General features: G+C 35.9%; 1 protein-coding gene across 1 annotated transcript; it reads left to right on the top strand.

Moving 5' to 3' along the window:
* Positions 1 to 2,368: 2,368 nt before the first annotated feature.
* On the top strand, positions 2,369 to 7,249 carry LOC143599314 (putative glycosyltransferase At5g03795). The gene is made up of 5 exons (XM_077077301.1): positions 2,369 to 2,457; positions 3,291 to 3,816; positions 3,916 to 4,046; positions 4,408 to 4,762; positions 6,501 to 7,249. The coding sequence occupies exons 2-5, from the start codon at positions 3,337 to 3,339 to the stop codon at positions 7,164 to 7,166; spliced, it is 1,632 nt and encodes a 543-aa protein (XP_076933416.1). The 5' UTR covers positions 2,369 to 2,457; positions 3,291 to 3,336; the 3' UTR covers positions 7,167 to 7,249.
* The last annotated feature ends 18,608 nt before the right edge of the window (positions 7,250 to 25,857 follow it).

The following is a 25,857-nucleotide window of genomic DNA, read 5'->3' on the forward strand; positions in this document are numbered from 1 at the left end:
CTACACGCACAAGGCACTTAGCTCTCGATCAGTGTCACCTGAAGGAATGAGCAAAGCCGGGAGCAATCCCGCACAGAGGCGGGAGGGGGAATACTCCCGCCCAAATAAGCCAGTCTGTATACTGAAGGATCTTTTACTGTACCTGACGAGGTATGGGCGAAAGATTTGATCAGAGATACGACAGCTCACTGATACAGTATGGCGAGCAGCATGCTCCTGTACTGTATCACTATTAGCCGCTTCCTACTCACCAACTACTGTCATACCACGTGCGTAGCCGGCAGTTGGTGGAAAGGGAATAGTATACAGCAGGCCTGGTCACTATCAGCCGCTGCCTACTCACCAACTACCAGCAAGGCACGTGCGTAGGCTACTGTTGATGAACAGGAACACTGTTGCAACTGGCCATACCTCCTTGGAAACCTACCTTCGGCTATAAATACCCCAAATGGTATGATCATCTAAACACATTACATTATCTTATATCATCATAATATACCTGATATCTGCTCTAGCAATCTCTTAATATACTTTTATATTTAAAGAGCAATCTAGTCTGATTCTCACGCCGGAGGGTGGTCACAAGGAGGAACCCCCCCCTTCTCAGTGACGAGCTCACGGTGTCTGTTTTGCAGGTTATCAGAAGAACCATCTTCCAAGGGTCTAACCCCTCGTGGGAAACAGCTATCCAACCCCCAGGTTACCAGTAATCTGTCCGGGGTCCGGTTAGTGTTTCTTCAGGTTAGATTGGTGTTTCTCCATATATGTTTCGTAGTTTATACGAATTGGTTGGTGGATATGTTTAACTAAAGAGTTTGAACAGATTCACACTAACATACCTGTTTAATTAAATAAAATAAGTATATCCATTCACATCAATTTTTATTAAATGGGTTATACTTTACAACACAAAACCAAATCTAAGTTGATCAATCTTCTCTTTTCTTTTCTTTTCTTTTTTTGCATAAATATTAATATTTTGTTTTATTATATATGATTTTTTTGCTTAAGTATTGATGTTCTAAATTGAAAATTCACGGGTTTTCACCTTTTTCAAGTAATTGTCAATAAAGCTCCTGTCTGTGGGATCTTTAAAGTTTAAAGTCTTCAATTATGAGCGGCTTTTTCGTGAGTACACCATGAACCAACTTTACAGTTTACACCCACTATGTTTTATGCAATGACAATCTAACCTCTCTAAATATCAAATAATGCAAAAACTCACCAGACTAATATTTCAAAAAGGTCAATATAATTAAACTTATGTGACTAGTCTACATTCGTTTGATAATGCTAGAATTGTACTACAAAAGTTCAAATTGATATGTTTATGAACAAAGCGAACGTTCACAGAATTGTTTGATTGAAACATGTTTGTTTATTAAATAAACTAAAACGAGTAACTTTTAAGCATCAAAGCATGCAAATATGATGAATACATATCTTATTCGTTTCTTTACATACTTTATGTTTTTACATGTGAGTTCATTTATATTCATTTATTTATGTTAACTTATATTCACTTATTTACGTTTGTTAATTTATGTTCATTTACATAATTATTACAGTTTCTTGATTGGTAATTAGAAGCGGTGGACATGAGGTTTTACTCCACTAGGGTTGCTTATTTTGATGCCTCAATGCTTCTCAACCTGGTATCTGATAGAATTTTCTTGTTTGGGGTAAGTCGAGTCACATATATAACAATAACTTGTCATTACAACCATTAACTTAAGAGATAAAAATAACGTATTTTTTGGTAATTATGACTACTAAGCGTTAATACAACGTTCAATATATAATTCATTTTAAAATAATAATATAAGTACTTAATCGAACTTGATACTTATTACTTTTGCTTTTAAACCAAAACATGCTTAGATTATCATGTACAAGGCTTTCTTTTTTCTTTCTAGGTAAGTCTAAAAATTCAGTTGGTCAGTAAAAATCCGTAATACACATTACATATAAAAATAATAGCCCATAGGTATTAGTAATGCTATTAGCCCTCATGCATCAACCAAATACTGTGTAATCGACAACGAACAAACAAACACAACCACATTCGTTTTCTTTGTTTACGTTCTTACATCTGTGTCTGTTTTAAGAAGGAACATAAACAAACACAAACCCATTCATTCTTTCTATTTCTACAAACAAACACAAACAAGAGAATCCGCTCATCTAACTAAAACTCTTTAAACGGTTTAAAGTGACACAGTCAAAACTTGATAAAATGAAAGTAGGTATACCAATGTGAAACTTTCATATACACTCCAACTTATTATAAATAAATTTATTATAATATAATTGTCCGAGAATCATTTTCCAATTTCCAATAATAATAATAATAATAATAATAATATTCCTCCCTCTGCTTCTGATACACGTCTGGCATAAAAGTTCGGTTCCAGATCGTCAGCCATGGCTGCTGCTGCTGCTGCTGCTCTAAATTAGGTATTTATCAGCAAACGTATTTATTTACCCTTAATATCTGTTTACCTACTTTCATTTATTGAACCAATACTCCTATAAGTTTTTTGATCGAATGCCAAATTGTTTGACTGATACAGCACGCACCAAATTTTGATGAATTCGTGATGTTTCCGCTTTTAGTATAATATGATTTTGATTTTGTCATAGCGTTAGATTCAGGTTGTGGTTGATTATGATAATCGATGGATTGTGTACGTAGATTAGGTTGGTATTGACTTTTGAGCTACCATATGTTTTCTAGGGTTTTTATTTGGGGCTGGATTATCAATTTTAGTTAGTGTTGGTCGAATTCTGGACCGTTTTCACAAGTCGGTGTATATGGATGGACATAAGCTGACAAGTCAGTTACGTCGGTCTAGTTTTCTAATTGTAATAGGATTAAATGATTATTTAATATGGTAATGTCTTGGTCATAGACTTAGGGTTAGATCCATAAATATAGCGCTTGGGTAGAGGCTTTGGATGCGTGATTAATTGAGAATTATTGTAGCGAGTTTTTGAGTCTAGAAGTTTTCTATTGCAATAATAACGTGTTTTATCGATCCCGTGCCTTGGTTCCGCCTGCAGTGTTTATTTTGCTTATTATGATCTTTTTCACATTTGGAGAAAATGTCAAACTGGTTTGGTGAAGCAATTTAGAGAATGGGTCCGATGATATCTTTTTGGTTAATTCAACGCATTGGCTAATTGTGGCACATTGATTAATTTTTAATTAACTTTTGCTTGCTATCATTATTCATTTACAACTTTAGTCAGTAAAATTTAATCTGATGAAACCAACTACAATCTTGCAGCAGTGGTAGATTCCTTGTGTTTCAATCACCATTTATTCAGCTCAAGATGGGTCATGAACTTCAGTATTTATTGGAAACCAAGAGATTCGTGTGGCTTGTAGCAGTTGTATTTGCTTTGTTTATGATGTTTCAGTATTTTGAGTTTCCAAATGGTCATGTTGTATCATCCTTATTTTCTGCACGCGAGGGTCAAATAGTTATGAATACCACGCGCTTTCATGCCTCAAACACCAGTAATATAAGTAGCTTACATAGTCATACTTCACATGCTTTAAGTCCAATATCTCCAACGGTTTTACCACCAAATTCACCATCTTTGCCACCCCCTACTGCAGTAAATACTATAAATAATCCTACAATACATTCAAGTCCCAATACATCTGTCAAAGAGTTTAAAGATTTACAGAAAAATCCCGTTCATTCAGACAAGTCATCTACAAATGAAGGTGTTAGTCCGGGTAATGTAGTGACAATATCAGAGATGCATGATATGTTGGTTCATAATCGGGCTTCATCCTTTTCTATGGTATGCAACTTATTTTTTTTTATAATTTTCACTTTTGGTTAAATGAAATTGTTTTAGTCAATGGTCGAAGTGAGTACCTAATTGCTGAAACTGCCATAGAAACCACGGTGGTCGTTATCAGTTGACCAGGAATTACAAGATGCAAAGTTTCAGATCGAGAACGCTCATTTCAATGAAAACGATCCTGAACTTCATCCTCCCCTTTTTGTTAACGTGTCACAATTTAAGAGGTAATTTCCTCCTTTTTTTTAAGCTGTCATGAAATTAAATATGGTTCGTGTGGTTTGCCCATATTGCAAGTTTGGTTATTAACTTTAAGAAGCTACATGCGTGGTCCCCAAATTTTTAAAGCGCATTGCGGCTGGCCCTCGGAATGGATGGGCGTAATGTGGTTTGACCATCTGTGTCACGCTCTAGAAATATTAAGGAACACACAATCACACATGTAGTTTCTCAAACTTGAGGACCAAACTTGCAATATGGGCAATCCACACATACCATCCGAGTAATTAACTCTATTATTCTTATTCTTATTCTTATTATTGTTGTTGTTGTTGTTATTATTATTATTATTATTATTATGAAATACAGGAGTTATGAATTAATGGAAAAGATTCTCAAGGTATACATATACAAGGAGGGAAGTAAGCCCATATTTCACCAGCCACAAGCAGTGCTTAAGGGAATATATGCCTCTGAAGGATGGTTCATGAAGCATATGAAAGCAAGCCCACATTTTGTTACCAAAAACCCAAAACAGGCCCATTTGTTCTACCTCCCGTTTAGCTCTCGAATGCTGGAAGAAAAAGTATATGTTCCCGATTCTCACACTCACAAAAACATTATACAGTACTTGAAGAACTACCTTGACTTAATTGTCGGGAAATACAATTTCTGGAATAGAACCGGTGGATCTGATCATTTCTTCGTAGCTTGTCATGATTGGGTAAGTTATATGATCCTTAATTTGATTTGTATAACTCCATTTAGAGGTACACAAACAAGCCTGACCTGAACTGGCCTGGGTTGGCTGGCCCGAAAAAAGCCCAAAAAAGCCCGGTTAAGCCCAGAACCATGAGAGTCTGGTATGTGGTCCTAACAGTTACCTAGGCCTTGCACTTTTCTGAAAAATAAAACAGTTTGGTCCAAACAACTACTTTCTGTTTTCTCTGTTCATTTTCATTGAACTTGAATTTTATTTTTGGGTTAAATCTTTTTTTTATGCGAACTTTTTAGTTTAAAATTCATAAAAGAAACTTCAAAGTTATTGTTGAGGTTTATCTTATTTACTAAATTTTTGTAGGGTAAGCATTTTTCAGTGAATCTTTTAATGGGAGAATTCCATATATCACCTTGTAAACTTCACTAATTGCATACTATCCAACCCAAAACTTAAATTGCGTGTATCCCCTCCCTAACTGAAAGTTCAGATAATGACAAAGATACCCTTTCAAAATTAAAATATTAGCGTTTGTTTTTCATTTTGATGATTGTCACTTATATATATGTGATTGTTACTCCAAAAGTTCATGATAAAGAAGAGTAGATTATACTTAGATGAAATTAAATATTGAAAAAGCACAAAAAATAAAAACTAGTAAAAGCACAAAAAAGATTAAAAAGAACTCATTAGGCTGGGGGTAATGGATTAAAGCACACGACGCCACCAGCCACATGGGAGCCGCAGTCCACGTCCCCATTGCAACATCCCTCTTTGCCCCATCGCACAGGTCTTTGCGCCCCCTCCCGTGCGGTGTAACGCCCCTTCAAGCCCAAAACCTGCAAAAGTGATCCGATGCGGGTGGTGGAGGTGGCATGGGCTTTTATCCGCTACACATGGTCTTAGCGAAAGATTTAAAGAAAAGGAAAAAAAAACCAAAAAAATGTTTTTTTTTGTTTTTTGTACTTTTTTTGTAAAAATGACAATTTTTTTTTACAAATTGGTAAATATGAAAATTTGGGAAATTTATAGTTTTAAGTATTAATAAGGGTAAAATAGTTATATTATTTATATTTGAAAAAATAAATAAACATGCTTTAATCGGACCATGTAGGCCCAACGGGCCCATTGAATGCCTAGACTTAATTTCAGGAGATAGGCCATTCTCTGCTCATGTTAGGACCAGTCTTTTACCGGTCTTGTCTTGTACAGTTTAATAAAAGTTTTGGGCTGCTTATTATTTTATATATTACTTTCAGACCCCATCAATAACAAAGCCCAACGGGCCCATTGAATGCCTAAACTTAATTTCAGGAGATAGGCCCTTCTCTGCTCATGTTAGGACCAGTCTTTTACCGGTCTTGTCTTGTACAGTTCAATAAAAGTTTCGGGCTGCTTATTATTTATATATTACTTTCAGACCCCATCAATAACAAGGCCCAGCGGGCCCAATTAATGCCTAAACTTAATTTCAGGAGAGAGGCCCTTCTCTGCTCATGTTAGGACCAGTCTTTTACCGGTCTTGTCTTGTACAGTTTAATAAAAGTTTCGGGCTGCTTATTATTTTATATATTACTTTCAGACCCCATCAATAACAAGGCCCAACGGGCCCATTGAATGCCTAAACTTAATTTCAGCAGATAGGCCCTTCTCTGCTCATGTTAGGACCAGTCTTTTACCGGTCTTGTCTTGTACTGTTTAATAAAAGTTTCGGGCTGCTTATTATATTATATATTACTTTCAGACCCCATCAATAACAAAGAAACATATGGATACTTGCATACGGGCCATGTGCAACTCGGATGTCAAAAATGAAGGATTTAAAATAGGAAAAGACGTTGCTTTACCCGAAACACTCGTTAGTTCATCTAAGAACCCGCTAAGAGAATTTGGCGGGAAACCCGCTTCCCAACGCACGACACTCGCATTCTTCGCGGGCCGAATGCACGGTCCCGTCCGTCCAATCCTCTTAAAACATTGGGAAAATAAAGACCCGGAAATGAAAATATTTGGAAAGCTACCAAAATCTAAACACAACCGAAACTATATTGAACACATGAAAAGCAGCAAGTATTGCATATGTGCTAAAGGTTATGAGGTTAATAGTCCTAGAGTTGTGGAGGCTATCCTTTATGACTGTGTTCCCATTATCATATCGGACAATTTTGTCCCTCCATTTTTTGAGGTTTTGAACTGGGAGTCGTTTGCGGTTTTCGTGAAGGAGAAAGATATCCCTGATTTGAAAAACATTCTCGTTTCGATTCCTGAAACGAGGTATTTGGTGATGCAAGAGAGGGTTAAAAAGGTCCAACAACATTTTTTTTGGCATGTTAACCCTGTGAAGTATGATATCTTTCATATGATACTTCATTCAGTATGGTATAATAGAGTGTTTAGAGTAAATCTGTAGTGAATAGAAATGAATATGAATAATTTATTTGTTTATTTTTTTGTAGTGTTGAAAGGGATGGAATTTGGGTCTTTGTTACAACTGTGAGTTAATTGACTTCTGAATATTACTGACAGTTTTGTTCCTCAGGAACATCTGCATTTGCAATGAGTGTGACTGAAGAGAGTAGTACTATTGACATCCATGCAAAAGAAAGTTAATTTTACCCTATTTCACCTATCATTTTCATTATTACTTTTTATTTCCCGCCATTTTTAACACCCGCGAACGAGTAATGACTAATGATAGCTTAAACCTGCCTTCACTCGGTAAATGATGCCTCACATTTGTTCTATAATAATCACTACTATAGAACTGGGTTTAGTTACAGTAGTTTAACTAGCAATTTACTGAGGTAGTTAGTGTTGCTAATCTGTCGTTTTTTTCAAGAAAGAAACTTAGTAAAGTGATAATTAAATCGGTCGTAAAAAGTAATTAAAGATTGAAGTTATATAGGTTACAGATCAGTAGCAAATGTTATAAAAAAGGTAACTGAAAATAAATTAATAGGTTTGTAAAATGAAGTTGGTCAGAAATTATCAGTCGCTAAATTTTAAATAAAAACTTAACAAAAGTTAAATCCGTCACACATTTTATAAAGAATAGTTTAAAGATAAAATAAAAACATTTGAATCGATTGCTAGTTTTATAAAAGTTTAAACTAATAAAAAACTTAAAAGTAAAACAACGTTGTTTGAGGTAGTGGTCACAAGAATAGATATAGATGCAAATGCCTTTGCCTATTACCTCAAAGTCATAAAGCAGTAACCTTACCGGTTATTTTAAAACATGCCCTATATATATATATATAATATAACAAAATAACGAGCGTGATTGAGCGAACCATACCACACATAATATAACAAATTCACATGCACATTAAATCTTTCATAGGTAATATGTTACCTTTATGCGAACTTTCAAAAATATAACTTTACATTCATCTATAGTGAATAGGCGTATAAGGGTTTTTCACCTGCAACAGTGTCATTACTTTCATATAATGTCATGATTGTTTTACACATATTGGGATATCATTTTGGGTCCATATCAGTTATAAATGCTGGAACTTGGCCAGAAGGCATGCAGATTTTGGTCTCTCGTTGAGCAATACACCATAATGCTAGCTAGTGAATGCCCTGACTTGTTAAAAACTTGTACATATTAGCATCTTGTTAAGCTTTATTTTTTAATTTATTTAGTCGCTTTAAATACTTGTAGAGAAAGTTGAATAGACCAAATGCATTCACTACTTAGAGAATGAACATCGCAATGTTTCGGTTGGAGCTTATAGTTATAGATAGTTGGACAATTACACTAGTGGAAAACAATAAATAGAAATAATTTACCGATAGTTATTGTTGATGACAAATTATCATTGTAATTAGTTATCAATACTCCAAGTTGCTACTTCATTAAAAACTTAACACTGATGACCAACTCGCCACTTATGAGTTGCTAGTGATCTTGCTATAATTGATAGACTAAGTTGTTGCTAACCACGGAAACCATTAATGATCAATAGCATTACTACAGATAATCAGTTCCTACAATCCTACTTACAACTATTTTCATTTTAAGTTTTCATTAGATATACAAATCCAAAGCTACTCTTAAAATTTCAATAAGACCAAATATTACAGACAAGAAATAAAAATAGGTATGAACAAGCATGTACTCCAAAACTCTTAAAAATAGGTATTGGAACCCAATTTTTGACACAAATAAAAAAAAAATAGTTTTCAATTAAGGTTTAAAAAAAAAAAAAATTTGTTTATTTAGTCTAAATAAATTTAGGTCATACAAATTATACCAATTAAATCAACATGATAAATATATCCATAAAAGTTATTATTAATTTATCATTTCACTCAAAATATGAAACGAGTTCTCTGATTATTTGTCCTTAATATATCTTTATAAAATAAATATTTATAAGATAAATAAGTTGATTAATTAATTAATAACGACAAGTGTATAAATTAAAATTGACAAAAAGAATTAAAGGAAGAATAAATGAAAAGGAAAGAAAAAAAAATAAAAAAAGGAAGCTTCAACATTTACGAGAATAGCCGTTTAGGAGTAAAACGGCAATAATGCAACTTAGTCTGTCCGTTGTGGCTAGCGAACAGATGAATTGAGGGATGAATTCGATCAGCCATCTGGCCTGTGCAACCATTACCGTCACGCTTCAGCGGTCGTCACAAATGGATGAATTCAGCTGACTCGCCCAAGCGAATGGAGAAAAACTGATGGTTTCGCTCACGAATGGATGAATTCAACGGCGCAAACGACAACAAGGTGAATTCAAAGGTGGCACTAATGACAAGGGGTCCAGTTAGCGTCATGTGGCGCAATATGATAGGTTAAATTCATCTTGATCTTTTAAATACCCACAACACAGGGTTACTTAACAGAATTATTTAACCGCACAGAGCTAAAAAGGGTAATAAGTGAGAAAACTTTCTAATAAAGAACAATAAGTGAGAGTTATAAAAATCTTAAAACACCCATTTCATAATATTTTATAATTCTTATTGGATAGGGTGATGAAAAGAACGAGGAAATGAAATGAACGAAATAGAATGGATCATGATCATTCTATTTCTTGTTTAGTTAGCATTTGGAAATTAAATAACTCATTACTTTATGCTGTTTGATAGCTATGAAAATACGCAAAATTAAAATACAAACGACAACAATGCCCCTACTTCAAATTAATAAAATTTACCAAAAAAAAAAAATGATAATGATAGCAGTGGCGGGTGCGTGGGGGTTAAGCGGTGGTGGTGGTGGTAACAATATCGATTGTGACAGTAACAACGGTGGCAATGGCAATGGTGATGATGGTGGTGAAGGTAGTTGTGAGTTGTGACATTCGTCAATTTTAAAATCCGGTCCGTTTAAAATTTCGATATAGTTTAGATCTTCATTTATTAATAAAAATATTGAATTTCATGTCATTTAACATTTATGGTGATGCTTAGTATTTGTGACGTTTATGATGTTATGAACTTGATCGCAAGTTCTATTTCATGTATTTTATGCTTAAATTGCATTTAATGAAAGTCCGGGGTAAAAAGAGTCAAAAACCAAAGTTCCTTTCTTTTATGTTCGTCGTGCGTCGCGAAGGATCCATCTCCCTTCCTTCGCGACACACGACGGTTTTAAGGATTTGCTGAGTCCCTTTTGGGGTGCACGTCGTGAAGCCTAAGGCTTCAGCCTTTCGTGGCACGCGACAGATGCCTAGATACGCGAAAATTTGCTATTCAACCGGCTAGTCTTCTTCTTGGTTGATTTTCGCCAATTTTCATGCCTTATGGCTGGTTGGGACGTTTCTCCATGTTTCTAAATCATTTTCCCCGCTGTAAAACATCAATCTTTCATTAATTCTTGATCAAATCAATCAATTCCCTTATTATATTTGCTTAAGATTTGGCTAAAGACTTGCTTGACAAATAAATCCAGTCAACCATTGTTATTAACAAGTTTTGCACTATAAATACATGCTCTAACTTTTGAAAACACTTTACTAAACTCCTCCCAATTGCAACTTTGTTCTTCAATTTGGTGTTCTAGCTATCTTTGACCTTCTAAAGTCAAACCGTCCTCAAGTCTCATACTCGCTATTCCATCATCTACGGTAAGTAATTGTCATTTTTTGTACATTATCATATTTTGATCATAACCATGTTGTAAATTCAGTTGACAAAGGTGGTGTATCAATCTCGTCCTCAGTTCATTAATTTGGTTTATGTCCGAGTTTGGACTTTTCATAAACATAACTAAAATATGATTTTTCTTTGTTATCAAAATAATTTTGACATTTCAAACTTGTTGGAAACAAACCCGACTTAAAACCGAACTACTCACTTAAACACTTTCTTTCTCTTTTATAAAGATCGGTTCATTATTTCAAAACGAACCGAACACATTAATATTGACTAACAATTTATTATCTTGAGCAAATCTTTTATTTAACATCTAAAACATAATAATTTAAAACCAAAACGACCAAAAATATGAATTATAGTGCAATATCTATTTTTTTTATCAAACCTTAACTTTTATCACCAAAACTTTGAAACCATGAACCGAATTCTCGATCTCTTTTCTTGTCTTTACATTTCTTACGAACCTATTATTGAACCTATAATAATTTCATCTTCTAGGATCAATCATTGAACTGAACTTGTCCGATTCACTCGTTTAGCTCGCTTACTCTTCATCTTTACGTGCTACTTTACATGTGACTAAACATAACCCCTTTTTATTTTTAACGTTTTTGGGGTGTGACATGTACACGCATTATACAACTCATGATTATCACAACTTTTACAACACAAGTTAACAATACGTCTTTGCTTGTTTTAATGCTTACATTATGATTATGATTATGTGCTATGTGTTTACAGTTTTGTTTATGATGGATGCCTATACTCATACACGATGCGCTCACTCTCAATAGTGAATGCACACTTGTTCATTTTCAATAATGAACATGATTCACACACTTGGCTCATTCACAATAATGGACACATTTTTCCGTTCTTAATAACAGACACGCTTTTACAGTCTCAATAGTGGACACAAATGTTTGTTACATTTTGATTATGTTGGTATACTATGCATCAAATGACTTGTGAATTGTATTTTTCTCATATTATATGTTATAAATCTTATGTTTGCTCACCAATTAACCTTATTGTTGACAAATTTATTTTCGTACATTTGAAGATGGCGACATTTAGAACCGCTATCGACCTAGGCTATTAATAAAAGAATAATTGCACAGTTGTTAGTTCAGATTGATTGATGTACTTGTTTGAACCTTAATGTGATATGATCATAAATATTACAACTTTAAATAGTGTCATGAACTATGAGCAATCATAAGTTCGTCCCGACGTATAATCCGTCTTTGGTCAGGGTGTGACATTAATGGTGCTCAAGTCGTTGTGGTGTCGAGAAAGTATTGTGAAAGACTGGAAGAGGAATAAAATAAAAAAGAAAAAAAAGATGGTGCGAATGAATGATTTTGTTAGAATAAAATTTCTTATGGAAAACAATGTTTCATTTTATTCCTACGTATCAAATTACGCTGCCTATAAAGAAATTGTGATATCTAAATCCATCCAACAATGTTTCATTTTATTCCTACGTATCAAATTATGCTGCCTATAGTAAAGAAATTGTGATATCTAAATCCATCCAACATAATCATGTCTATGCATGATATACCACGTGTATAAAACTAAATATACAAAAGTCAATAACTGAGTTTGTAAAAGATCGTGACTATATCCTGTCACTTTTACATTGTCGGGTGAAATACCGTTTAATGGATTTTAGTGGACTATATATGTTCCAAAAAATAATTGATACAAATATCAATGTTTACAACTTGAAACGTCGGTATCATTTTATTTGTCATAGTTGACTACTGCCAGCTAGCTGATAACAAAATACTTTTATTGCATTGTCCATACTCTATAGAATTCACATCAAGCCCCATCATCATATCAAATACTTATACTTTTAGTTTTTTATTTTGGCCCACTCTAGCACATCTTTATGCATATGTGATATGTTCTTGCAGACCGTCGATCACACACACATGAGCTCAACGATAGAGTGGCTGCAGATGCCTTGTATGTCATTACAATGTCCACGCCTATCGTTATCATCCCGTTTTGGGTGCTTTAATGATCTTGAAATATTCCAGAAATGTTGTGGACAAGATACCTAGATGTATTATTGTGTAGGGTCAATATTCTATATTGTTATTAGGATTGTGTATGTCGTTCTAGTTTGCTTCTAGTTGATGTATTACGCACTCGGTACGTTTATTTTGTACGGTTAAAATGTTAACTTTGGAGCAATGGGGACCCTATAAAAGGGTCACTTGACCCATTTCTTCACTAGAACCCTTTTACACAACTCCAGGAAATAAAAGTCCTTCCAACCTCTCCCTTTTTCTCTCTTTTATTTTTTACAAACTAAGATCCGAGATCCGAGTGTTGTTAGTGATTTCCGTTAACTAACAACGCGGATTGATCCGGGTAAAGTTGTGAGATCCATCTAGAGGACCAACATATTGCCCAAAAGTCACCATACGCATAAAGAAGAGTGTCGTTGTCATGGATACTTTACGAAGCCATCATCATATGCCTAAAATTAAATAATTCACGACGGAAACATCATATCATAATAACTTACTCTATCACAATGGACAGCACAGTGAAGCAATTTAATTCAATGCAAACAATACGTTATGGACATGGGTTCCACAAACCGTGTAATTTAGTAATTCTAGTGCTTTCTTAAATCACATCATAAGATTCACTATACCTATTTTTGGTATATAGGAATGATCGTGCTCCTGCGGGTCTGTTTTTTCTTTAACGGTTAAACGTTACACCATACAAGGATTCAATCCTTGACCTTTTATTCTATATTCTAACCACTTTACCATCCCACCAAATAAATTTATTAGTTTATCATTCACATGCATTTAGTTGTCAATATTTTGAATTTTAAATCATTGATGACTTAGTTGATATCCTTAGTTACTAAGGGGCTGTTTGTCAGTTTTTTAACAGCCATTAAAAGGCTACCTCTTAATGGAGAGGTAGCCTTAAGTCTAAATGGTTAAGAGGTAACCATTAAGAGATAGCTCTCTTAATCATTCAGACTTAAGGTTACCTCTTAATTATTAAAAGACTATAAACCATTAATATGTAGCCTCTTAATGACTGTCAGGCTACCAAACAGCTCCGAAGTGTACATACACAAAAAATTCTGATTCCTACAGGAAAACTCAACCTCTTCTGAAAATCGACTATAAAGTACTTTAAAATTAGAACTTAGTGTGTGTCTATTAGTATTGTCTGAATATCTTGAACCTCATCCAAAAAATCTTGAAAACAGCTTGCTCGAAATCGACTCAGTTATAACAAGCCGGCTCAGCTAGACTAATATTGTAAACAATCCTAGTTCAAGGTTAACCATGATTCGGCTTGGTTAGTCTCATTTGAGTTAAACCTAAAACTTAATGTCCTGCATCGTAGGTTTTTGTTTCATCACATAGTATTCGTCTTCTCAACTAATTTGCTGAACCTTGACGATGTATATATATGCGTTGTATTATGCTGAGCTTTATTTGAATCTTGGTTTTATTGTATTACAAACATATTCGGTAGCGAATTTTGTGTTAATCTTGAAATGCTGATCGCACTTAGAGCAGGTTTGGGATTGAGTTTGAAAAATGTTTATTGGTTTATTGGCTTTTTCAAAAAACCATTTTGAAAAGCCAGGAGTTAGGGCTTTTGAAAAACTGCTTTTTAACCCTTTCAAAAAACTAAAATAAAAAAGATTTTTGTGATTGACAAATGCATTTTAACTTATTGGCTTTTTGAAAACACTAATAATCCAAAAAAACATTTTTTAAACTCAATCCCAAACATGCTTTTAGTTTGTAGAGATTTATATGCTATTGAAAGTTAGTTATTAATATTAGACTATAGGATGTTTTCTCTCAAATAACAATTGACTTTCTAGAACCCATACTCCAAGTAGTGATCACGTTGAGTTATGGCTATTCAAATAGTTGAAAGCTTGCTTGAAAAAAGTTCTCAACTCGGTTGTAAACGACCCGGCTAATCAATCTGAGTTTAAGCTTGACCTTTCCCCGACTCATTAACAAGACTAGGATATGAAAATATAGAACCATTAATGCTGAAGCAAGTTCCACCGGGATGATGAATACTCGATAACACACACCTCACCAGAGAACTTAAATTAAGTGCAAGGAGTAGGTTAATGTGTTCTTATACATTTCACGAACGAATATGATTTAACATCTTGACAATATATATATACATAGTTGTCGCATCTACAATGATGTCATGTAGTGGTCCCATATCAGGACCACTTTCATGCTTCTACCCTTGAGATCCTTCCGTTATCCTCTTGACCCCACCATTGATAGTGACTTATTACGTTTTCTATCACGTCTGTTGATATTTGGGGCATTACCTCTACAATGGTCAATACAGCAAATATAAGCTTCTATAGTCTATATATTAATGAGGGTTGCCCTGTGTTGTAGACTTAATAGTACCTTCACTTTTACAATAGACAAGACAAGCCCCATCAAGAAAACACCTTACCATTAAGGTTTAACCCATGAAGAGCAGCCAGCCAACAAATGCTCCACAAAGCAGATGAAGGCCATTGTTCCTATTTTCCAGTTTAGTACTCGTGGGGACCATGTCTTCCTCCTTCCTCCAAACCAAAACAAAAATTTTTTGCTTCTCATAATGTTTAACTGTCATTTCGTGGCATAATCTAAAAACTTATGATGATCCAAATTCAACTGAATATTATGTATCTACATTCAAAAAGATAACATGTGCAAAATTTCAACGAAATACTTATCAACCATCATTAGCAGCAAAGCCAAGAATATTGTTTACTGGGTGATCAGTAAGTTTTGGTGCTCAGATATTTATTAACATTAACTCGATTCCAGATTTTTCTGGTCTGTTCCGGCCGATTTATCAGATTTACATGTTTTTGAGTTGGGTTGATTTCCATTACCCTTCAATGGAGTTTTGTTGCTTTTATCTAGTGGCACATGATGTCTTGCTTGGTAGGATCAATTTCCATAACCAATATTAACTTGCATATGAAAAAAAAAATATATATATATATATATAGAACATGACTAACATAGGAAACTAGACCAGATAAAACCTGATGGCACTTTATTATACCACTAAAATTCCATGATAGTAGCTCTTTTGTTAAGCCTAATCAGAACCGGCCTGTGTATCAAAAAACACTTGCAAGAATCAAGAAAACAACATAGATACACACAACTTGTATAGTTTAATTAATTTATATAAAAAGATGCATTGCTTAAAATCTATTTTCATATGTTTATAAATTACCTAAGGTTTTGTCCAAAATGCTATATATAGCATATGATCCATGGTTTTTCAAATGAATATATATTTGTTGCTCCGAATAATTTGTGGGCATTGTTAGAAAAGATTGTTTTAATTAGATCTAATTCAACTTCACATGATCCGCCCATTTGTAAAAGGTTGCTTCAAGTATAAACAAATATACAATGCAACAAGTTAAAAAGTTTAATGCAACATTTTACCGGGATTACATTAGATTATTTTATTAAGTACTCAATACTTCAATCATACTTTTACAAAACTAGTTTAGCTAATTTTACAAAACTAGTTTAGCTAATTATTTTACCGGGGTTATATTAATAATTCCTGGTAGTGCTCTTTGTCATGCTCTAACTTAAGCTAATTTTGTCCCGTGTTCTTCCCATTCCTGCCTACAGTAACAAATCAAGTTCTAACAATTGAACCTAAAACGGTAATACCCGTTTCACTTAACACCACCTGTTTCAATATCACAGCCGACCCACCACCATTGCTCCAATAACCGTTTTCAGCGAATGCCGCATCACTGCTTCCCATGCCCAGCTGTGCGAAGTTTCGTATCAATTATATATACAAATATTTCAACTCTATGTGGGCTTACGTGACTCGAATGTTTGGGTAGCTGGTAATGTATACTTTGTTCGTCTAAACTATAGATACACGGACTTAGTTACCGGTTCTATATATTTTGGTTTACGATATTTTACATTGTTAAAACATATCTTATTTCACATTTGAAACATCCTTATCATAAATATTGCAAAATATGATAAGACGTAACTTATCCCAAAAACAATAATTGACTGTTCATTACAATACAAAAGTAGTATTAGCAGGTGAGATGGTTACATTTTGTTTTCTAGTCACCCAATTTTATTTTATTTTATATTTTGTTAAAAATTATTAAAATGATAAATTTGTAGAATAGTCATCAATTCTACAAATACTCAAAATGGTCATTCCAAAAACGACTAGGCCTCTTAAAATTTGTCATCTGACAGGTTATAGAGCCAACAAGATCTTGACATGAAGATCTTGACACTTATCCTCACATAAGATTTAACAACATTTACACCAAAATGGTAAATATGTTTCAAACTACATCAAGTTGATAAACAATTTTTCCATCTGCACCAATTTAGGAAAAAAACTCGAATAAGCTATTTGGGAAAACAAAATTATATCCGATGATCAATTTTTTAATGATTACGTTTGTAATTAACATATAGGCAAGGCAAGTATACTAGGACTTAAGAGGCGTGGGAGTAATATTATTTGACAATTCTTTTTATTATGTTTATTCATCAGGATTGGTTTTGTTTGTCTATTGCCATTCTATATTCTATTGATATTTTATTTTGTAGCTGTTTTGGAGCTCCTTATTTATGTAGGAGCCATAAATGTTTTACACATTTTTTTCGTGATGTTCCTAAATTATTCGAAATCTCTAAAGATTTTGTAGGTCCTAACGCAGGTGGATCTAACAATAATCTTTGGATCAACCAAACTTAGTGCTAGCAGAAATCACACTAAGTCACCTAAGTGGTCTCGGATCTTGAGAGTTTATTTTCGGATATGGAAAGTTAGAGTGAGAGAGTGAAGGCTAGAGAGTAAGTATGTAGGTAAGATAGGATTTTGGCAAAAGATTTTCTATTTTGTCAACAACTATCTCTCATGGCATGCTTCTCTATTTATAGAGAAGCATACATGAGAAACATATCACACCATATGCCCAATGGGCTTCATTACATGTTTTTCCCTTGGGCCAATACATACATAGTAAACAATTAAGCCCAAGAGAAACAATTACAATACAAAAGACTATCATAAACAAAATGGGTCTAACAATCTCCTCTAGTCTTTAGTATTGGAACCCGTCGGTGTCGTAGACCAAACATTCGTCCTCGGTTAGTGGAAGTTCAACAAGTCTAAGTACGAACTTGTTGAAGGCTTCAACTATCCGGTCTGTATTCTGACAACCTGGATCCTCGACGGTTCCTAGCGGTGAGTTGTAGAGCTTCTTCACATCCTCATGTGTAGTCCCATAAGCTCATGCTCGTCAAAGACTCTAATCTCGTGCATTTCACGGCAGTGGATGACGGCTTCACTGGTTTTATTATCAAACTCCCAATCAATGAAATCTCGGATAGTGTTGGGAAGGTAAGGCTCGCCGTGATAAATCTCGTGACAGTCTTTCGGCGCCTTGTATCTCCACATAGTGCGAGGCTCTCCGGTAGTTGGGTTGATCTCTCTTGGGTTCTTGTACTTGCGACCCTTATTCAGCTCTAAATCTTTGTAGTCCACTTTCGATTGACAATGTAGATAATCGGGGACCCAACTTTCTAACGTACTACCAACCGCACCATGGCCTAGAGCTTTTAAGAGATAATTAATGTCAAGCTCTGGTAATGACTTCAGCTCGTGGTGGTTGAGATAAATAAGGTCTCCGCTATATCTTCTGATGGCCCAAACACTGTTCCTCTTATCATACTTCACATAAACAATCAATGAATCGTCATGATAAGGGTAATTGAGCAATCGGGCACACGCACGACTTGACACAATGTGCGTCTTTCTCTTATTCTTAGGTGGTTCCTGTGTCAAGTCGGCGGTTGGATCTGAGATGGGATCAGCGGCAGGAGTCTCTGAAGCTTGAACTTGAGCTGGAGGTGTATCTGGATTTGGCGAATAGTTGAGGTAGTCGTCTTCTACTGCCCCGTGTTAGCTGTAATGTACTGCTCCAAGTCCTCTCCTACTTTAATAAAAGCTTCCAACATATTTGCAAAATCACCTTCAGGGAATACCTCTTTGTACATGTCACTGATCATTGTGTCGTGTTCCCTGACTTTACCAGCTGAATCATGGGCAGCGGGGTCTTCATAATCATGTTGAGTGGGTGGAGGTGATTGAGTGTTAACTCCACCTCCACCTCCTGTTGCCCCATCCCCTCCGTCTCCTCCATTTCCACTATCATCGTCATCATCATCTTCATCAAAGTTGTCATGCACATTGTCATCTTCTTCATCATCATCATCCTCATCATCTTCGTCATCACCATTATCACTTTCTTTATCACCAGCTTGGACCTGAGGTTGTACTTGTTGTTCAGGACCCAAGCTGGTACTTACCCCACTAATGGCTTGGCCACCCTGTTGTACCAAGCAACCAATAGTTGCCTTACCCTCAGACGCCACAACCCGAACTCCTCGCAAGGCCACACTCGGACCTGCGGTAGGTTGGGATCCACCAGCCTGAGAAGTTTCACTAGACCTTCTCCAACTCTTGAAAACTGTATCAAGTCGATCCTCCAGACCATGAAAGTCATCCTCATGAATACCCATAAGGTCTGAGGCCGCTTGATACTTGCTCACCAACTCCTCATTCGTCTTCAGTTGAAGCTCATGTAGTCGATCATGCTCTTGAACTTTGGCTTGTATGGCCTCCATCTTGGTTCGCAGTGTCGCATTCTTAGCTATTAGTGTAGCGAGCGAGGCGGAGGATGCTAGCTGATTCTCTATATGTGAAACTTTGGAGTTCGTAGCCTCTTTCTCAACATCCCATCTCCTTGTTGCATCCTCGATCTTCTTATTGAGAATTGTTCTAAGAGCACTTGCAGTTGGCAAATTTCTCTCAAGTGTAACCAACCTGTCAACAAGCCTGGAGTGATCTGCCCTCAGATTAGCGTTTTGAGAGGCTTTTTCGTTCATCAACAGTTGTTGATTCTGCACTCTGGTGTGAAGCGTGTTGATCAGGAGGCGTTGACTTTTAATTTTGTCCTCATTTATCTCTTTGTGATCCTCCAATTCTTGAACCCTTGCTTTTAATGACCCCTTCTCCTTCTCATCCTCAAGCGCCTTTTGTTTCATATCTTTGATAAACTTGAGGAGCCTTATTTCTTGTTCCGCCCTTTTTGCGTTGGATTCCTCCAGTGCGACGATCCTATCGAGGATAGGATCGGCGTACACTAGAGGTGTCGAAGACTTCGCTCGGGCAATAGGTTTGCGTGAAATGATAGTGGATGGTGGTGTAATGGACACTATGGGTGGTGAGGTTGTTTGCAAAGGTAGGGTAATAGATTGGGTAAGGATTGGTGAAGTTGTAGTGGTGGGTGGTGTTGGGTGTTTGGCAGGTGGTGTTGTGGATTGGGGTGGCGAAGTTATAAAGGTTTGGCTCTATAAGCTGGTTGTTTGGATTGGTGAACTGAAGATAGAGGATGTGAAAATTGAGGTAGGTTGTGTAGGTGGTGTGGTTATGGATTTGGTTTGAATGGGTTCAGTCGGTGTAGATGGTCGTGGTTGGTCTTGAGGTGGTGAGGGTGGTATTTGGGGTAGGAATGTCGATATTGGTTGGTCTATTGGTGTGGGTTCGGGTGAGGATTCGGGCGAGTCATGGAGTAAGGTTTTGGTTTTCTTGGATTTTTCTTTCTTTCTTTCTGTTCTTTGGCTTCCTATAGGTAGGGATTTGGATTTTGGTTACATCTAAGTCCTTGAGGGCTTTGGCTAAGGCTTCTTTGGTGATTATAAGTTGGTCAGAGGATTTACCTTGAGAGGGAATCTTGACCATGAGCTTGGATGACTTCTGAGTCCCCAAGTTTCCTCAGATGCTTCAAGGGCGGCTGGTCTTCCTCTTCCTCCCCCAAATCAACAACCTTGCCCTTCTCAGTATCCTTCCTCTTTAGATCATGCTTAGCTTTCGTGAGGTCCTCAGGAGGCTCATCAGACGAATCTTGTTCTGCCTCAACCTCTGGCTTATCATCCTCTTCACTCTCAACAGACTGGTCACTCGCGGCCTCAGTTTCCTCAAACAAACCGAACTTAGGACCCGGCCTTGGTCCCTCATACTGATATCCCTTGCCCTTGGTGCTTAACAACACACCAAAAATTGAAGTCTTGATCTCATTCACATGATAGGGCTCGGGAAGTGACTTCTTGTCCTTAGCTTTCTTTGACCCCGGCCTTGGAACATCTGGAATCAAATCATCTAGAAGCATTTGTACAAATCTCGGGTACATAAGCCATGTAGCCTCATTCCTGATATTTCCCAACATACATAGGAATATCCTTCTAGAGTAATTGAACTCCTCCCGAGTCGTAAGTGCAAACATGATACGAACCCAGTCAACCCTCATGCTATCGAATCCCCCACGAATATCCGCAAAGCAATGAGTCACGATGTGGAAAAGAAACCTCCAATATGGCGGGAGATGTTTCTTCTCGAGGCTCTTCCACTCGATGTCGTATCCCATCTGTGTAACAAACTCAACCAAATTCTTTCTGTCTCCCTTCTCATATGTATAATCTGGCTCGTCAGCAATCTTTAACACCCGTCTAATGTCTGCTTCAGTGATAGTCAACTCTTTTCCGGCAACCTTTGTTGTAAATGATAGAGAATCATCAGCAATCTTGGCAAATGCTCAGAAGTCCAAAAATCACTTGTAATAAACAGCTGGATCAGCAGAGATAGCATGTGCAAGGGGTTATTGCTTAAGCCCCTTGACCATAGACGTGAACACTTTATCTGCCTTAGACTTTGGTAACTCGAGAGCACAAAATTGATTATGACCCTGAAATTTAGTCATTTAAGAACATGAGAATCATCATTAAATAAAGAAAAACAGAATAAATTATATACATATGCCATAAATATTTATATATTACTTAATTTAATTAACTACTTATAGTTAATTAATTATGTACATTTTAGATTTAATAAGTTAATTTTAGTTTATTTATTAGTTTCTAAGTCCAATATGTACAAAATTTAAGTCCAAAACAGTCCAAGAGTCCAAACAGTCCTTAAGTCCAAAAACAGTCCAGTAGCTTCAGTTTCAAATTTCTGAAAAATTTGCTAAGTGTGACTTCTTCGCATGGTTCTTATTTCGCTTCGCATGGGGATGCGAAGCGAAACAGATGATATTTCGCTTCGCATGCCCACACGAAGCGAAACAGAAGATGTTTCGCTTCGCATGCCCACGCGAAGCGAAAGCTTGTCCACGCGAAAAAGTTAACTTTTCCCATTTTGATTCCCTTTTAATTTCTTGGGAGTCGCCTAGATCCAAATTAGGTTTCTGAAAATTTTGAAGGCAAACCCCTTTGGTATACTTGGTCAATTGGACCCTTGCAACTTCGAACAACCCTAGATCTACAGACTTCAAACAAACAGACTTAAGACTAAAATCTAATGATCATTAACATAAACCAAAAGTCCTAAAATCAGTTTCTAATCATGATATGAACAACATTAAAGAAATCCAGCCGTGGATCAAGGCGACGTTTCATCTGAACCGTCGTCTCGATTTCCGAGAACCCAGAAACAAGAATAGAGGATGAAAGATGATGTTATGGTGGAATACCGAGGGAGCGTGATCTGGATTCAACGGCATGGTTGATAATGAGGGCCGGATTGATGATGTTTTTGAAAAAGATTAGGGTTTGAAGGATGAAGAAGAGAGAGAAGAGATAGTGAAAAGTAAAAGTGTTTGGTGAATAGTGAAAGATATTTTAGGTTTCCCTTTTAGGGTTAGCCTATCTCGCGATAAGGTCAAAACATCGCGAGTATTCACCCAAAAATACACTCTCGGTCCTTGGTCTTTAAAATTAATTTCACATTCAAACCCAAAAAACATTTACTCACCTAATCCAGACACTTGTTTATTTTTCATAATTTTCTTTTGTCGGTCCGTTACTTGTTTAACATTTGCAACAGTGATCTCTTTTAACAAAATAAACAAAGTGAAATTTGATTTAAAAAATAAAGTAAAAATAATCATAAAATAAAAATAAGATAAAATAAAATTAAAATAAAGTAAAAATTAAAAATAAAACTTAAAATATTAAATTGTACAAGTACTTAATATTTTAGAAAATAAAAACAAAATAAACTAAAATAAAAGAAAAATTTAGAACCTTCTAAAGTTAAAAATAATATGAATTAATTTACATAGATCTTTTCTTTAGTTAATTTACAAAGAACGAACGCGACATGGAATAATATTGATTTGCACAGCCATCATGTTTCTATTTTGAAATTAATGTGACACAAATTCATCATTGACTGTAGATATTGTCCGTTTGTTAAACTTGACAAATATTTAAGTGCTAAAGTGATACATTTAAAGTTCAATTTTGGCACGATGATTATGTGGTCCCTAATTAATCAGACATGTTACTGATTCCATCATATCTCGGGCTTACCTTGTATTGACATATCACCTCAATTTGACTTAAACCTTTCTTATTGGATCACAGTCCTCTTATTAACATACTTGACACTTTGTACTTTGTACACTCGACATTTTGTGCTTTGCACACTTGAATCGATCTAGAATAGTTAAAATAAAGCAGAAGATTCAGGGCCTTAACAATCAGGTCTTGTATGACTACAAACAGAGAAAGTCCAAGGCTCGAATCAAAATAAATGAAGAAATAAAGCAGAAGTTAAAATCCTAAATGACTCCTTTTCTGATTTTTCATTTTGTTTTTCTATTTTTTATTTCTTGACTCTTTTGTTTTTCTTTTTCTTGCCTTTCTTTGAGGCTTTACTTGACTCTAACAAAATTAAAAATTGACACTTATTTCATAAGACGACTATGATCAGGTAAAGAGAGGCTTGGGTATGACATGTGTAATTACATTTCATCCTTCATTGATATGACTTCACAGAATCATGCAACCGCTTCTTAAATGTATAGCCACTAGCAACGGCAGTAGTTTAAGTTTATATCGCCCAACACTTACTTGTTTGTTAAGCCTATTTACACATCAATGAATGACGTTGTAGTCTTTTGTTCTACTCTTTTGACATTCTAGGATCAATACATACCAATGTAATATCACTTTCCAATAGGTCGTATCAAATTCTTAATTGGAAAAATTTTAAATATCCGACTCCCTCTAAACAGGAGCTCCCTCTAAACGGGACAACTCTTTTAGAAATTTTCTTAAGGTTTTTGTAAATAGGAGTAAAGATAAAATTAATATTATGTAAATATGAAAATCTTTTTGTTAAGTCAAGTGACTTGATTTTTGTTTTACTAAAAGTAAATTTAAAATCTTTTTGGTGAGTTAAAGTTAACTCATTTTCTCCCTCTAAGATTGTGATATATTTGAAAAATATTTACAATTTTAAAACCTAAAAGATAAAATTTACTCAAAGGAAATCATGCCCAGTGACTCAACGAGAAACAAAAATCGGGCACGACTAAAAGCTTTGGTAAAGAGATCTGCAAAGTTATAGTTAGTATGAACCCTTTTTATATCAACAAGCTTACGATCATAACAGTCACGAATAAAGTGTATTCGGATGTCAATTTGCTTAGTCTTTGAGTGATGGACCGGGTTTTTAACAATAGCAACGGCCGCCTCATTATCACATTTGATCGTGGATCCATAGAAATTCAAACCGTAATCCAGCAGCTGATGCTGGATCCATATCACTTGAGAGCAGCAGCTGGATGCGGCAATGTACTCGGCTTCTGCTGTGGATGTGGACACAGTGACTTGTTTCTTGCATTGCCACGAGATCAACCGGTCTCCCAGGAATTTACATCCACCCGATGTAGCTTTTCTTTCCAAGTTGCATCCCCCATAATCACTGTCGGTGTAAGCATGAAGTTCCAAGGGAGACTCCTTTGGATACCAAAGACCCAAACGAGGTCTACTCTTCAAGTATCTGAAAAAAACGTTTGACAGCAGTCATGTGGGATTCTCTAGGGTCTGACTGATATCTGGCGCACTGACAAACAGGGAACATTATGTCCGGTCTGCTTGCAGTGAGATAAATCAGGGAACCAATCATTGACCTATAGAGGTGTTGGTCGACTGGTTTTCTAGACGGATCAGGAGCGAGAACAGGTCGCGTAGCGATTGGTGTCATGAAAGATGTTGAGTCCTTGAAACCAAATTTCTGAACAATGTCGTGAACGTACTTTTCTTGGTGAATTAAAGTCCCGTCCTTCTTTTGTTCAATCTGTAAGCGCAGGAAGAAAGTCATCTCCCCTAAGGAACTCATTTCAAATCGCTGTTGCATAACCTCAGAGAAATCCTTGCACAGATCCTCATTCGTGGACCCGAAGATAATGTCATCAACATAAACTTGTACCAGAATCAAATCACCCTTGACCTTCTTGACAAAGAGAGTTTGATCAACGATTCCTCTCTTGTATCCGTTCTTCACTAAATGATTAGCCAGTGTGGCATACCACGCACGAGGTGCTTGGTGAAGACCTTAAAGTTCTTTGTCAAGGTGGTAAACGTGATCAGGATGATTTGGATCTTCAAAACCTGGAAGTTGACTGACGTAGATCTCTTCTTTCACTTTCCCGTACAAGAAAGCAGTCTTCACATCCATTTGATACACTTTGAAGTTCATGTATGAGGCGCATGCCAAAAAGATGTGAATTGCTTCTAGTCTGGCTACCGGTGCATAGACTTCATCATAATCAAGACCTTCACGTTGCCAAAAGCCTTGCATAACAAGCCGGGCTTTATTTCTAATGATCACCCCTTGTCATCTTTCTTATTTCGGAACACCCATTTCGTTCCGATTGGTTTCTTATTTTCTGGTTTGTTCACCAACCTCCAAACATTCAACTTCTTGAACTGTAACAGCTCTTCTTGCATGGCCTCGACCCAGGAGTTCTCTTTCAGTGCAACTTTGTAGTCCTTGGGTTCCACCTGTGAAAT

Source organism: Bidens hawaiensis, unplaced genomic scaffold (genome assembly GCF_021521415.1).
Source record: "Bidens hawaiensis isolate Kalapana, Puna unplaced genomic scaffold, B.hawaiensis_p1.1 tig00051834_1, whole genome shotgun sequence".
Classification (NCBI taxonomy): domain Eukaryota; kingdom Viridiplantae; phylum Streptophyta; class Magnoliopsida; order Asterales; family Asteraceae; genus Bidens; species Bidens hawaiensis.